Genomic DNA, 16,747 nt, shown 5'->3' on the forward strand with positions numbered 1-16,747 from the left:
TCCCCCTCTCCTCTGCAGAACACGTCTGCCCTGGAGCTGATCACCTCGGCAAGGCGATGTATATATGAATATGTATAGGCGCATTGTGAAACTTCATGCATATGTAATTCTTTACTGCATTAAGTTGCCTTGTGGTGTGTGCACGACTTTGGTGGGACTACCCCCCGTGCTGCCCAGCACTGAATAAATATACTTACTTTACAGTCTTACTGATTGTGGAGTGTGTTTTCCACATGTCAGCATGAAGTCAGATCTGTCAGAATTTCTCAGTTCCTCAGCACAATCTGTCTGCCTTTCTGGCATCTTTAGAATTTGTGTGGCAATGTCCCTAGCCATGAGACAAAGCAGAGGAATGTCATGACTGGGACTTGCTGCCTATTGTTTTAGGTATTAACAGCCTTTGCAGCTTTTCTGGTGTTTTTGTGAAGCTCTAGCCTCCTGATGGTAAAGAAACCAGTGTAAAAACTACCAGGAGCCTTGATTTCACCCACGATTTTGAATAAATCAGTGTTAAATCCTCTGTTGTGCAGTTATCATGTTCCCACATGCACTTTTTGAAGATCTGTTGTCATTTGTGCCTTCTGATTTGCTAAGCTTATTTTCTTGGTGCTTTACAAGTCAGTTACGTTCTTGAGACTTCACTTGTGACATTTACATCTCTGGAGCTGAAGTCATGGTGTTTAGAGGCACTCCCTATTCATGCAATGTACTTAAAACTCCTGTTTCTGCATTCCCAAAGTGATACTGGACTTTCGCAATCAACAAGAGATATTTCCTAGGACTCAAGTGAGAACCTACATAGAAAAAAAGAATTGCTGATGGTGTAAGCAATCTGCACTATTTGATCTTCATTAGGACACAGTGTGAGGAAAAACAATTTAGGGCATATTGATCACTGGGTAAATTACAATATCTGCCCTCAGGGACCTGACCTACTTTGGACTGTTTTTTCAATTGCAGTTTCCCCCCTGCTCCCAAAGTTAGCCATGTCCACAAGAACACTGCAGTATTGCCTCCTTGTCTGAAAGCAAGCTGACATCTCCAGGAGTCAGTGCTGCCTCCACAATATGCATTCTCAGACTGATGCAGATCTGGCCAGGACAGATCTAGCCAGGAGCCCTTGGCAGATTGTAAAGACAGGATAACCTGTGATGCCAGTTTAACCATTGCTTTTTTGGAGTGACTTACCAAGCGAAGCAGGTAGCTCTTACTGCTAGATTTTGTAACAAAGTATTGTAGCTATTACCAAGCTCACAGCACAGGATACAGGGTACTGTGTAGGAGGAGACTTCTCAGTACTAGCAGCTGTCATTTCTTCATCTTCACCTGCCCCATAGGGCAGAAACAACTGTGTCCCACACAGGTAGCAGCCTGTGCTGAATGAACATTTGCGATGTAGAGAGGGAGAGAAGAGGAATGCACAGGTCCCCAGTCAGTTTAAATGACTCTGCATAGACCTCTCCTGCCCTAGCAGATCAGAGACGCCTGCTCATCCTTTTTCTCTCTCTTTCTCCTTCTGAAAAGCTGAAGAAAGAAGCTATTCTCATTTCTCCCTGAGAACGACATGCACAACACTTGCCATGAATGATAATCTTTTTTCCCGCTTTAAAAAAAAAAAAGAAACAAATTTGAATTCAGGTGGTCAGATCACATTCCTTCTGATTTATCTACAGGCTTTTTTTTTTTTTTCTCTCTAGACAGGGAAAGGAAAGTAAGACCTGCACTGCCCTTAAGAAAATTGTGTCTTGGGAACACAAACAATCATAAACATCTATTGCATTTCTGGGCTGCAGTGGCCACACCCTGGTTGACTATGTGATTTTGAGGAACATGGGCCTGACAAAGAGTAAAGTCAGCACCCTGAAGTTACGAAGAGTGAACTTCAAGCTATTTAAAGCTATATTAAAGATGAAATCCCCTGGAACACTGTGCTTAGGAACAAAGGAGCTGAACAGAGCTGCTAAAAACTCTGCTATAAACTTTAAAGGTTCTGTACATAGAGGTAACACGAGAGTCAGCCTTGAGACAGTTTGAACCTCGTAATGCTGACACAAATGAACAGAGTGCACAGCAGAGAAACTGAAATCCTACTCTTTATTACAATGAACAGGAACTGGAGGGGGGAAGAGAAAAAAAAAAAAAAAAGGCAGGGAAAAAGTCAGACATGCTCTTCCCACCAAACTTCACTTGGATATGCAGAGTTTTAACTCCAGGTCAGTCCTGGATTACATACATGTATAAATTGAAACCTCTGTTTGAAAGGTTGCAAAGTGACCCAACACTGCCTGGCAGGCAGAGCATTGGAGCATGAGTCAGGCACTGCAGCTTCTGACTGTGATCTTTGTTGACCTTGGGCTTTTCTTTTCCTCATGTCTCAGTTCCCCCATACACACAGTAAGTGCTGCTCTTTGTAAAGTGCCACTAGCAGGAAGGAAGAGGGGAGCTGTCTCCATTTAGCTAAATGTATGTTTTTGCTGGTTCATTTTATCTAGAAACACAGTACAGGAGGAGATATGTATCCAAAATTTGCAAAGGCCTGAGACAAGGCAGGCTGGGGCAGCCAGGCAAGAACTTTCCCCATCAGGCCTGTGGAAAGCTGATTATCTGGGAAAAGCTCTGACGCAGAGTGGGGACCCAGGCAAGCACAGAGGTGGAGCTTACACTGAATTTTTTTATTAGGTATAAAAGGCCTAGATGGATCAATACTAACCACAGTGCCTGGGACATGGAGAAGGAAAGCTAAGTAGAGAGCAGAGAGTTGTGCCAGCAATGGGAAGTGTAGCCGCAGTCCTTCTTTTCCTGCTCAGCATAACAGTCACCATTTGCAATCCCCAGGACACCTGCCCAGGTAAGTGGGGCACAAATCCTACTGCTAAATGCCCTAAGGCAGGCTGTTATAGCTGAGCTGAGCTGGGGTGGGGATGGGGGGCAGGATTTGTTCCTTCTATGCATCTCTTTAATTCAGCTGAAAGGGGGAAGATGGGTGATGAAGTCTCAGTAGTGGCTTCGCAAAGCTGCTGGCTCCAACCAAAAGGTTTAGCATCCTGACAACTCTCTAGTGGGCTCTCCAGAAACAGGCTGCCCCATTCATAGTTTTCCACCCTCTTCTATGTTTTCCATCTGTGGCACCCTGGCTACTTGGGAACACTGCACAACACAGTTTTTGGTCTATATTCTCCAGAAAGACAATAGGCGTGATTTTAAACTGATCTGGTGTCAGGAAATCAGGCTAGATCTTTAGGATCTCTTTAACTCAGAATCTTTACTATCCACATACTCATCAGTGCCATTTACTTTTTGCTGTGTTACCCCACAGAGCACCTCACATCTTCTGTTTTATTAAGTTACAATGTATTTGTCATGCATGTAATGTCACATATCACAGCCTTCTTCCACTAAACTCCCCTGAAGCCAGAGAGATCCAGTGTCTAATTCTAATATGCAACAACCTCAATACCGTCTCTTAATACACATAATTATGCCAGACTCCGTTCCTCAGATAGGATATCACTTGCCTATCTTTGCCTTTTGCACTGTTTCTGAAGCCCAAAGGGTTCAGTTTCCTCTCCAAGACATTTCAGAGTCATAATAATCTCCATGATGACTGTCTTCATTAATTCAGAGGTGAGAATAGTGGGACTAGGTGATGCTGACCGGCTGGCTGTTCTCCAAGGATGCCCAGGGATCCCAGGTGCCTCTGGCTCAAAGGGAGAACCAGGTCTCCCAGGAACAAAAGGTGAGATTCCAAAACCCAGCAATGAATGCTTTGATATTAGATTGCTTTGTTGTGGGGGGGAGGAGCTGTTGAAGGTCACCTCATACCCATAGGAGTCCTTCAAAGACTCCCATGTCATAGTGGACTTGCAGGCAAAGTGAGTCACAACAACAGAGGAAGCTGCTCCACTGGGGCAAAAGCCACAAACTGGCTCCAAGATGTACAAAGCTCACAGGAATTCATAAGTGAATTGTAAAATAAGACTGACATTGGCAGTACCTGTGTAGTACAGCTTTAGTAGAAGAAAGGGAGTGAGATATGTTGTAAAATACCATCCGATGAACAAAAAACATCTTCCTTGTTTCTGCACAAGCTGAGGCCTAGCTGCCCAGGCTTCTGTGTTGCCTCCCCTCTGGTCAGATTGCAATATGCACATATAAACTGAGTTTTTCCTTGTAGGAGAAATGGGAACCCAGGGACTCCCTGGGAAAGCAGGACCACCTGGTACAAAAGGTAATGCATGACATACTCAGCTTCAATCTATAAACCCACTGAAGTGCATACATAGGGAGACTGGATCTACAGAGATAAAATACCTGAGAGTTGGTCATACTCCAAGAAACAGCCCTGAAGTAGCATAGAGCAGGAAGATTTGGGGCATGCATCTGGCATGGGATGGGTACTAGGAACAGTGTTGTAGGGTGGGACCACATCTCAGAGGAAGATACTACTCTTCTTTTTGAAGTCCCCCTTATCAGCCCCGTATAAGCAGACATCTCTCTACACAGCAGGCTGTGTAAGCAAGCTGGGAGACTCCTAAAGACTCCAGGAGACATCCTGGTCCAGATATGAGACGAACCAACCAGAGGAGAAGCATTACTGGACCTTATGCTCACCAATGCAGATGAACAAATAAAAAAGATTAAGATTGGAGGCAATGTGGGCTGCAGTGACCACACCCTGGTTGACTGTGATCTCAAGGAATATGGTCTTGGCTAATAGCAAAGTCAGGACCCTGAACTTCCAAACAGCGAACTTCCAGCTATTTAAAGATCTAGTGGCTGAGATCCCCTTGAACACTGTCCTTAGGGACAAAGGAGCTGAACAGAGCTGGTAACTCTTTAAGGATGTTTTTCTTAGAGCACAAGAACTCTCCATCCTCCTGTGTAAGAAGGCATGCAGGGAGGGCAGGAAATGAGGATGGCTGAGCAAAGACCTTTTGGTCAAACTCAAGTGCAAGAAGTAAATGCACAGGAAGTGGAAGAAGGGACATGTGGCTTAGGAAGAGTACAGGTTTGCTGTCTGGATGTGCAGGGATGGGATCAGGAAAGTCAAAGCAAGGATGGAACTGAGATTGGCAAAGATGCAAAGAATAACAGAAAGGGGTTCTATAAGTAGATTGCTCAGAAAAGAAAGGCCAGGGAGAGTGTTCCCCCTCTGATAAACGAGAAGGGAGAACTGCTAAAAACAGACATGGGGAAGTCTGAGGTACTCAACAACTTCTTCACTGGTGGTCAGGCTTTCCACAGATCTCATTTCCCTGAACATGTAAATGAGGGCTGGGAGAACAAAGTCCCTCCCACTGTAAGTGAAGGGTAGGTTTGAAACCACCTGATGAAACAACAATTTCAAATCTATGGAGTCTGATGACATGCATCCCAAGGTCCTGAAGGAATTGGCTGATGTAGTTGCCAAGCCTCAGTCCATCATATTTGAAATATCATGGCAGTCAGGTGAAGTCCCTGGTGACTGGAAAAAGGGAAACATCACCCACATTTTTAAAAGGGTAGAAAGGAGGACCCAGGGATCTACAGACCAGTGAGACTCACCTCTGCACCTGTCATGGAATGGATCCTCCTGGAGGCAATGTTAAGGTACATGCAAGACAAGGAGGTAAACTGAGACAGCCAGCATGGATTCATCAAGGGCAAATCATACATCACCAATCTGGTGGCTTTTTGGGTGGCTTTTTGTGATGGAGTAACTGCATCAGCTGACAAGAGAAGACTGACTAATGTCATCTACTTGGACTTCTGTAAGGCCTTTGACACAATCCCACATGATATCCTGATCTACAAATTGGAGAGAGATGAAATTGAAAGGTGGACCATTCAGTGGATAAGGAATTGGTTTGAAGACCTCACCCAGAGAGTGGCTGTCAATGGTTCCATGTCTAGGTGGAGGTCAGTGACAAGCAGGATCCCTCAGGGATCTGTATTGGGACCAATGCTTTTCAATATCTTCATCAATGACATAGACAAGGAGATTGAGAGCATCCTCAGCAAGTTAGCAGATGACACCAACCTGAGTGGTGCAGTCAATATGACAAAATGAAGGGAAGAAATCCAAAGGGACCTGGACAAGCTTGAGAAGTGGGCCCACGTGAACCTCATGAGGTTCAACAAGTCCAAGTGCAGGGTGCTGCACCTGGACCAGGGCAATTCCAGACATGAGTACAGACTAGGAGAAGAACTCATTGAGGGCAGCCCTACAGAGAAGGACTTGGGGATTCGGGTGGATCGAAAGCTTGACATGATGCAGCAATGTGCACTTGCAGCCCAGAAGGCCAACTGCATCCTGGGTGGGATCAAAGACGAGTGGCCAGCAGGTTGAGGGAGGTGACTGTGCTCCTTTACCCTTGTGAGGCCCCACTTGGAATCCTACACCCAGGTCTGGGGGCCCAAGCACAAAAAGGATGTGGAGCTTTTAGATGTGGTCCAGAGGAGGGCCACAAAGATGATCAAGGGGCTAGACCACCTCTCCTATGAAGACAGACTGAGAGATCTGGGGCTGTTCAGCCTACAGAAGAGAAGGTTCCAGGGTGACTTCATGGCAGGTTTTCAGTACTTAAAGGGGTCTTATAAAAAGGACGGAGAAGGACTCTTTACTGGGGTAGATAATGATAGGACAAGGGGGAATGGTCTTAAATTAAAATAGGATAGATTTAGATAAGACATTATGAGGAAATTCTTCACTGTAAGGGTAGTGAGGCATTGTAACTGGTTACCCAAAGAAGCTGTGGATTCCCCATCCCTGGAGGTGTTCAAGGCCAGGTTGGATGGGGCTATGAGCAACCTCGTTTGGTGGGAGCTGTCCCTGATATAGGCAGGGGGTTGGAACCAGATGATCTTTGGGGTCCCTTACAACCCAAACCATTCTATGATTCTATGATTCCCTATTCTCCACGCCTGGAGTGGAGACAGCTGGCATACAGTGAAGCAAGGAGGGAATAGGGATTTCCTTGCAACGGGCTGACCTCCCTCCACAAAATGAGGAAGTCACTTTTTTGATCTCTCTCTGTTCATAAACTCAAGCTGAGAACAGGGCTGCATAAGACAAGACTGTTGAGCCATGCATTAAGAACCATTCATAGACATGGTGCAGAGTCAGGAAGCAAATCATGCCATTTCCAGCTCCCAGCACATGGCATCATCTAGGAACTGAGCACTGGCACACTGAACAGCTGGGAAAACAGCCCTTTGAATGCTGAATATGTACATATTTCCCTGTCAGAAGCACCCAAGACATCAGCAGAACCCCACAGGAGGAGATTGAAACAGGACACATTGAAACAGCAGCTATTGTCTGAAATCTCACAGATCACAAGCTTAGAACTGAAAACCAACAACAACAACAACAATCACTGAGACAGAGGCATGAATCCAGCAGAAGGAGAAGCAATTGTCCTGCTGTTTCTGAGAGATGCTGCTGATTTGAAGAGCAGGCAGGGCCTCGCAGGCTGCCTTCAGCTGGGGCACTCACAGAGCACCATGGCTTTGCACCATTTACAACAGCCTCTCCTGTTCATTTGGGAAACACAGAGGGCCGGGAGCCACTACTTAGGGATTTGCAGTAATTCAGTCCCTTTGAGTCATCTGTGATGAGCATTTTTCTCTTGTCTCTTGCAGGAGTGGCTGGAGATCCTGGCTTCCCAGGACCAAAAGGTAAATTGTGCTGAGATGAATTTATGATGAGAGTCTGCCTAGTTCAACTTCCACCCCATGCCATTCTAGAACAACACACCATGTGGGAGCAACTAGAGAAAAATAAAAGTACCCCACAGGGTACTTGTTTTGGGCTATTTGACAATAGCTCTCCCCCATCATAGGGCCTGGTCTGCTGGAGCTCCCCATAGAGGTTCAGGCCCGGCTCCTGGTGATGTGAGCAGCCCCTCTCCCAAACCAGCCAGACAGCAACAGGGGCTGCCACCAACTTGGGAGCCTGAAGCTGCTGTCCAGAACTGTCAACTACAGACACAGCAGGACTTTGCACACCACAGCCCAAGGGACCAGACACATCTGGGCAGAACTCTGACCTTCCCCTGCTATGTCAAAAGGCAGAGATTCAGATGAAACTCAATTACTGTTAATGCCACAGAAACTTGTCTCTCTCCAGCATTATTAATAGGGTAAACAAGGTGATGTTTATATATATATATATATATATATATATATATTATTGTTATTATTTTTTCTGATGACATCATCCTGCATGCTAAGGCCACTGGCACATATGAGCTCTCTCTGCACCATGGCTTCTCTCACAAGTCTTTGGCTTGAAATAGGAGCCAAATGCTACTGAGTTGGTCACTAGTATAGCACATTTGCTCCAGCTGTCACAGCTGCTCCGGAAACACCCACTAAAGACCTCTGCCAGCAGTAACTGTTCCCCTTTTGGTGCTTCTGACCCTGCCTCCTTCCCTAGGTGTGTTTTGACTTCCTTTCCACACCCATCTACTACTGTTCTATGTGTCCCACCTAATACTCACTGGCACAAAATGTTTGCACCCCATTTGTCAGGCTGTCTTAGCAGCCAGCAGGTCTGACATAGACATGTATTGCATTACTCTTGTCATTTAGACTTCCTGACCCCTAATCAGGTGTCAAAGGAAAATATATTATACTGGGTCCAATAACCCAAGAGCAGCAAGAGAGCCACTCCCTGTCCCTGTGCCCAGGTCTAACTGGTAACCAGGCTGAAGTAGTTCCCAGTAGGCATGTACACGAAAAGGACATGTATACACTATATATATTATATATATATATATATATACACATAAATACATAATATAAATATATATACACATGTGCCTCTAAACAAATATACAAATATACATGTTCATCTTCACCGAGAGCCACTCAGAGCACTCACATGAGCACAGAGAGCACCAACAGCTTCATCCTGCTTCCCTCTCTGGCTGAGCAGGATAGTGGTCCACCGGTGAGAATTTTTCTGCGTAGATAAATAGGTACAAGGGGGATTCCTCCAGCAAGAGGATTCACTCAGTCTAACTAGCAGCTAGATCTCAGTCTCACCAGTTGCTGGCACAGAACCCTGAGGCTGCAGCCTGACTCCAGACCACACACACACATAAGCAAAACTATTGGAGCACCCCAGCCCCACAGCCAACCCTCTGTGCTCTTGCCCCTGTAGACTCCCAGGTACCCTCACACCCACAGCAGCATGTTCAGACCCACTCACCCCCTGGAGTCCAGACTATTTCACCAGCTTTACCTGGGTTGATCTTTGCTAGCCATCACACTCACTTGCACACCTGCACTTATGCCAGTTGCTGCCCCACAAAGCTCTGACCCATGGTTTGGCTCCAGGTGCTGCACTCACACCCCATACACACATGGGCACACAGAATAGAGCTCTCACCCACTAGAAAGGTTTTTAATAAGATGACAGGGCAGACTGTGGTGATCAGGGCAGGGCACAGCCAAACAAGCATACTGACCAGCTATCTAAAATCAACCTTTTTAATCCCCTTACCCTCTACTTTCCCTTTCTTCTTCCTTCCCAAATCACCTAAATCCCTCCATTTTCCCACCTTTGGTTCCTCCCCTGAACACCTCACAATAATTCCTGTCCTCTTCCCCTGCATCCCATAATGTGTTGCACTCCCAGGCAGCCACCCCCTGTGCCAGGGAATCTGGAGAGTTGTTCCTGTTGACTCAGGCTGCTGGGTGTCACAGGTGGACATGGGACTGATGCTCTGTGGGGGCAGCCCTGGGAAGCAGCCAGAAAAGATACTTGGTTCTGTAATTACAGGAGCCTGTGGCTTGGGCTCCCACCTGCCTTTGTCCCTCTGTGCTCTTCTGGATTTGAGCAGATGGGCCTTTGATGGGCTGGGAACCAGCCAGTACAGATCACTAACGAATTCTTCCTCCTGCCTTTGCTGCACCATGCCTCTTTGTGCATGCAGATGAGCTTATCAATTCACCTAACATCACAGCTCACACCAATGCAGCAGGATTTGGCTTGAAAAGCAAACAATGTCAAGTTGTGGAAGAGCAAAGGACTGGGTGTGGAAGGCAGACAGCAATTGATTATGTTGTTTGCCCAACAGGGACAAAAGGAGAGCCTGGGTTTCCAGAAACTTTGGGTGAGTTTCTTCCTTGTTCCTTCATCCCACTGTTGGCTTTGCAGAACAGACTAGTGATAACAAGCAGTAAGGCAGAATCCCTGCATCAGAAGTCAGGACAGGGCAGCAACTAATTCAGAGTGACACTGAAGGACAGAGTAAGGAGATATTACTGTTTACCTATTTGCTTCTCTCAGCCACATGCAGCTTCTGCGTGGCTATTTGTAAGCCACCCAGACCAGATTACATAGAACAGTCATGTCCTGTGAGTGCTTCTTAAATAACCTGCTCTCTGTGTGACCTGGAGAAGGTCTGTTTTGGTCCTTACAGCCACACTATCCTGGTTTCCAAGATGAAGCCACTAAAAACACATGAAGTTCTGTCTAGACATCACGAAGGACTTTACAGTGCATGTGACAGAGCACTGGAACTTGTTGCCCAGAGGGGTTGTGGAGTCTCCTTCTTGGAGATCTTTAAAATCTGCTTGGATGTGGTCCTGGGCAAGCAGCTGTAGGTGGCCCTGCTTGAGCAGAGAGGTTGGATCAGATGGACACAGAGGTGCCTTCCAGCCAGGGAAGGGAAGGGAAGGGAAGGGAAGGGAAGGGAAGGGAAGGGAAGGGAAGGGAAGGGAAGGGAAGGGAAGGGAAGGGAAGGGAAGGGAAGGGAAGGGAAGGGAAGGGAAGGGAAGGGAAGGGAAGGGAAGGGAAGGGAAGGGAAGGGAAGGGGGGGAGGGGAAGGGGGGGAGGGGAGGGGAGGGAAAGGGAGAGGGACAGGGAGAGGGACAGGGAGAGGGAGAGGGAGAGGGAGAGGGACAGGGAGAGGGAGAGGGAGAGGGAGAAGGAGAGGGAGAGGGAGAGGGAGAGGGAGAGGGAGAGGGAGAGGGAGAGGGAGAGGGAGAGGGAGAGGGAGAGGGAGAGGGAGAGGGAGAGGGAGAGGGAGAGGGAGAGGGAGAGGGAGAGGGAGAGGGAGGCGAGCATCAGTAAATCTCCCTGAATTAGAACCAAAGCAGAGCTTCAGCCCACTCTGGCTACCTTTGGATGCCATAAGAACAGAATCACATGAAGAGGCTCAAACAGATTAGAGAGCTGCAGTAACACCTGAAATAGAGATTAGGATGCCATGCCTCACTGCCTCAAGCACTCTTATTCAGGTCTACATTTCCTGGGCATGTATATACATTTGACTAATAAGTAATAGGCCACGTTCAGGAGCAGACCTTCATTATGAAGAATACCCAGGCTCACAAGACAGCCTGGCACAGCTGTGTGCCCACACATCAGATGCTCATAATGCTCAGACACTTGTATCACTACTACCATGTCATGGAGCAGCTCTGGAGAGCAGAGGCAGGTCCTGCCTTCAAGAAGTGGACAGTGTCCCCCACCAGGGCAGTGATTCCTCTCACCCCTACACCATGCACTGACACAGCACTGGGTTCTGGGTAGAGCAGGGTTCTTCGTATCTGATATACTGAGGATGCTCAATGTAAATCTTCCCAGACTTTCTCCTGTGAAATAATACTACAAATGCAGCTGTAAGCTAGGATCATAGAATCACATAATGGCTTGGGTTGGCAGGGACCTAAAGCCCTTCCAATTCCAACCCCTGCCATAGGCCAGACCTCTCCCACCAGCCCAGGCTGCTCAAAGCCCCATCCAGCCTGGCCTTGAGCACTTCCAGGGATGGGTCATCCACTGCTTCTCTGGGCAGCCTGGGCCAGTGTCTCATCTCCCTCAGAGTAAAGAACTTCCATCAGTCCTTTGGCACCCATGTATATGAGTTGCTGTGGATTTGGTGGGGAAAAATATATACGTACATAATATAGACATATGTATTCAAAACTGCCCCCTGTTGAATTCACAGGAAATGAGCTGAAAGGTATTTTCTGCATTACAGGTAGGTGGGGTATTTTTTGTATGTCACAGCTCCTATGCTGCCAGCTACCCATACAACTTCAGTGCCCCACATTCCTGAGTCCAAACAAATTCCCAGATCTTGAGTTTGTCATCCCACTTCCAAGCAGCTCCATCACCCAGATCCTCTAAAGACCCCATGCAGATGAAAGGGGTCTGAGCCCATTAGACTATCTCTTAGGAAGAGCCCATCAACCCTGTGACATATTGACTCACAGAGTAGCAGGATTTGTCTCCAAGTAGATGTGCACCAGAGTTCTGCAGTGCAAAGAGCCAGATGGGAGACTGAAGGCCCAAAGAAACTAGTTCATAGCACGAGGCTGATGTGCTGTCCAGATGCTGTGAGCACATCATTATTCTCTCCACTTCAACTGTTTCTCTGATTTGCTCACAAGCCAGGAACTGCCAAGAGCTGCTGGATAAAGGGAAGATCCTGAGTGGATGGTACACTATCTACCCCCAAGGCTGCAATGCCACCACTGTCTTCTGTGATATGGACACAGATGGTGGAGGATGGATTGTAAGTAGGATGGGGGGAGGGAAGCTTTTATAACCCTACAATAATTTTTGTTAACGCTCTAAACGATAGCACTAAAACAGCAACAAAAAGAAGAAAAGTATCAAAGACAGGAAAAACACATAATGAAGCCAAGTCAGAGAGGTGACAGCTGAAGTTTGTGTTAAACCTGGGTAAATCCATGTGAATACAGGCGATTCTCTTGGGAGAGATCTCTGGGAACAAACTGAGCACCACAAACTCTCTTCCATTCCTGCTTAAATCAGAAAATCCCTCCTCATTTCCAAGCATAGATGAAGCAAATTTGTGAGTCCCTGTTGGTTCAGTGCCCCCAGCTACCCTCTGGAGTGGCCCAATGCAATGGGAGAGTTTGCTGCAAAGGATTGTGCCACCTGTTCTCTGCAGTCAGGCAATGGAGCTTCTTTTAGTGAAGAATGACCTGACAGGGGTGAGACTCTTATTTCCTGCAGGTTTTCCAGAGACGCTCGGATGGATCAGTGAATTTTTTGCGAGATTGGTATTCATACAAGCAAGGATTTGGCAACCAGCTAACAGAGTTCTGGCTGGGGAATGACAACATCCACTTCCTCACCTCTCTGGGTAAGGTCTGCCTTCTTCCCCAGGCTGGGGCTGTTAGAGTGCACTCACTGCACAACGCTAGGCCATTAAAGACTGAACTTCTTGCATCTCTCTTGGGCCCCAGCAGTTAATTTTAAAAAGCATGCAGGCTCTTGCAGTCCATTGCACACAGGAAATTTACCTCTAAAAAAGGTAAAACTACAAGTAAGAGAAGTCAATCAGCTGTCTGCATGACTTATCCTGGAGATAGGCCAACACATCTATTTACTAGTACTGTTTGTGATGACAATCATGTTCACAAACAGACTTGGACTCACAATTATAATGCAGGACAGATAGTTCTGCAGCAATTTGAAATATATAATAATCTCTCAAGTAGTGGTAGCTCCTCTTGAGTTATCTCAGGGCTCCTTAAACCCCTCATCCCTGAATTTCATTTGCATACTCACCACCAGCCCCACAGAACTGCTGTCCTTCTCTTCTAGGAAACTGCGAACTCCGTATTGACCTGAGAGACTTTGAGAACAACTACTACTATGCCAAGTACGCTTCTTTCAGAATTTTAGGAGAGTCTGAGAAGTACAAACTAGTTCTAGGAGACTTCCTTGGTGGAAATGCTGGTAAGTTAGAAGCTTACTAGGAAAGACCATTTCCCAGAGCAATTCAAAAGCATTCAGTATTTACAGTACAGAGTGTTATCATGCACCATCCACATTTGGGGTCAATTTTTAAAATCTGTCTAAGGCACCCCAGGTGCACAGTGACCTCTGAGTGCAGGGAAGGAAGGGGACACCCATCATGCACAGACATGTGACCCAGAGCAGTAACTACAAGCCCTGCCACAAAGTTTTGCAGCAAATGCAGAATCTGGCTCTGAGCAGTGGGACACATAGCATTCCCACATCTTCATAGCAGCCAGGCCAAGTTCTGCTTTCAGTTTTAATGGAAGTAAATATTTACCATGAAGGTTTGGTATTTCTAGGGCTGGGGTGATATTCAATACTTTCAGCATCAGCACAACATCTTCTTAACTTCTGATGTGGTTTTTGTTTGTTTCTTTCTTTAAAAAGCAAACAAATCCTCTGCAAAATTCAATACCCTTCATGTAAGAATGGGTGAAACCAACATTTGAGATAGCAGTGCTCTGTTTATGTGGCTTTGTACGCTGCAACTCTTTCTGACAGTCCAGATCTCAATAATTCAGCAGAGAATCCAAGTGGTGTAAGAGTTGTGTAACTGCAAGCAGAATCTGGCCTATTTGCTCCACAGGCATAGATAAGTTCTCCATGTGTATCAGCAGTCCTAGTAGAGCTCAGGATACTCCTTTTCTCTATGACCAAGGAGGATACCTAGGTAAACAAGAGAACAGCATGATTTATAAAAACTGCCTTACAGTTTTTACAAAAAGGATGTAAACTGTTGGAGAGTGTCCAGAGGGTGACAAAGATGGTGAAGGGACTATAAGGGAAGACATATGAGGAGCAGCTGAGGTCACTTGGTCTGTTCAGCCTGGAAAAGAGGAGGCTAAGGGGAGACCTCGTCGCAGTCTACAGCTTCCTCACAAGGGGGAGTGGAGGGGCAGGAGCCGACCTATTCTCTTTAATCACCGGTGATAGGACCCGCGGGAATGGTGCCAAGCTGAGGCATCAGAGGTTTAGGCTAGACATCAGGAAGAGGTTCTTCATAGACAGGGTGGTCGCACACTGGAACAGGCTCCCCAGGAGAGTAGTAGTAGTCAGTGCACCAAGCCTGTCAGAATTTAAGAAGCATTTGGACTGTGCACTTAGTCACATGGTCAAAAATTTTGGGTAGACCTGTGTGGTGCCAGGAGCTGGACTTGATGATTCTTATAGGTCCCTTCCACTTCAGGATATTCTATGATTCTATGATCCAGCAAGGCCCACTGATACCTTGCAATGATGCACAGAAACATTAAGTTCCCTTCTGCACTATTGGAGTAACTGTGAACTTGTACTCCCCTGCAGGAGACTCCTTATCATACCACAAGGACATGCCATTTTCAACAACAGACCAGGACAACGACATGAGCTCCTTTAATTGTGCCACAACCTATAAGGGAGCATGGTGGTACAATGACTGCCACTACTCTAACCTGAATGGGATGTACTGGCTGGGCGTTCATGGGAGCTATGCTGATGGTATAAACTGGAAGACCAGCAAAGAATACCACTACTCCCATAAGCAAACAGAAATGAAATTCAGGCCACTGTAACAGGGCAAGAGGATGTCTAACTGGTACCAACACATGCCACTCAACAGCCAACAGAAGACAGAAAACATAATGTTATTTGAGGGCAAAATTGAACAAAGAATTATATTGTAACTTGTGGCTATAGACCATAGCAGCTTTTAGGAAGCAGAAGCCCTCCAGATGCTGACTAAGCTTGAGCATCTTTTTTTCTGAAAAATCATTGCCTTGATTTAAAGACCAAGTGATGGTAAGGCTACTGCATCTCAGCAAAGCTCTCAGATGGTATTTCCTTCAGTGGCAAATACTGGTAATTTTCTCTCTAATCCATGTATATGAAGCCTTCAGTGGTTTTGCAGCCTCTTTTTCTGTTGGACCCAAGAGTGATCTGAAAGGACTGAATTCTCACACCCTCCCTTCAGGCCATGCTGGAGCTATGTAGACTGAAATGGAAAGGACTGAGCTTCCAGTACAGTGTTGTTAGCACTGTCACCTCCCTGCTTACCTTCCTATTGTCTCACACACCATGTACTCCAGCAACCACAGTGACATTGCCCACCAAAAGCCAGCTGCAGCCAGGCCCAGAGCCAGCTTCAGCCATTACCAAGGCACGTTTTCAGCATCTCATTCTTAAGCCACCACGAACCAAGAGCTGAATACAAGATTGTCCAGTAACGTGTGTAGTACTAAGACACTAAAATAGTCCCAAGTTAAACCTCACACAAGTGGCCAGCAGGTGCCAGTATCTTCCATTTCTTTTTCTTTCAAGTAGCATTTGAAAACAGGCTATCCACGGGCAGATGGAAACAGCTCATCCATAATTTGACTATTAGCAGAACAAGTTAAATAGAATGTCTTGTTCTTTGACTCCTACCCCTATAGATGATGAGTGAAAGGGGACGCTAGTGATAAATTTGCACTGCAGGGACAAATCAGTCAGTGGAACCAGAGTATTTATTTGTGTTATGTTCCTAAAGGTCACAGGTTTATTGTGCAACTTAGTGCACAAATGTGTAGCAAGGTAATACTTACAACATTGGTAAGCCTTAAAACATTGAGTCCAAACCTTGTGAGTATGGGAAAAGTGAAGAGGCCACTCACCCAGCACATGGGTGCCGTGCTGAGAAATAAATCCGAGGTTTTGCACATCCCTATACATTAGGTCCTGTCCCTGCTCACTCCTTTTTTTTTAGGTACATGACAAACTGCATGTCTGAGTAGAGAATGCACTGAATTTACCATAGTCACTTCCCTATCTCCAGGGGCTCTGTTATGTTTTTCTCCTATTCCCAGTGATTTAAGTGTCCTCAGCAGGAGCAGGACCAACATCCTACAGCATCCAGTTCTGTCTGACCAGATCAGCCACCAATGTTGTTGTCCAGGAGCAGCCTCTCAGAGAAGCCCATAGCACTGCCACAGACAACACTGAGGACCACAAGCTCCTTTG

At 46.3% G+C, this 16,747-nt stretch overlaps 1 protein-coding gene across 1 annotated transcript; it reads left to right on the forward strand.

Moving 5' to 3' along the window:
- Window positions 1-3,600: 3,600 nt before the first annotated feature.
- LOC311217054 (ficolin-1-like) lies at window positions 3,601-15,324 on the forward strand (the record flags this gene model as incomplete). The annotated part of the gene is made up of 8 exons (XM_084298791.1): window positions 3,601-3,736; window positions 4,175-4,228; window positions 7,624-7,659; window positions 10,002-10,103; window positions 12,391-12,515; window positions 12,983-13,112; window positions 13,577-13,711; window positions 15,077-15,324. 8 exons carry the CDS (start codon window positions 3,601-3,603, stop codon window positions 15,322-15,324), a joined length of 966 nt encoding a protein of 321 aa, XP_084154917.1.
- Between the last annotated feature and the right edge of the window lie 1,423 nt (window positions 15,325-16,747).

The sequence above is a fragment of the Netta rufina genome (genome assembly GCF_964035555.1).
Source record: "Netta rufina genome assembly, chromosome: 20".
Classification (NCBI taxonomy): Eukaryota; Metazoa; Chordata; class Aves; order Anseriformes; family Anatidae; genus Netta; species Netta rufina.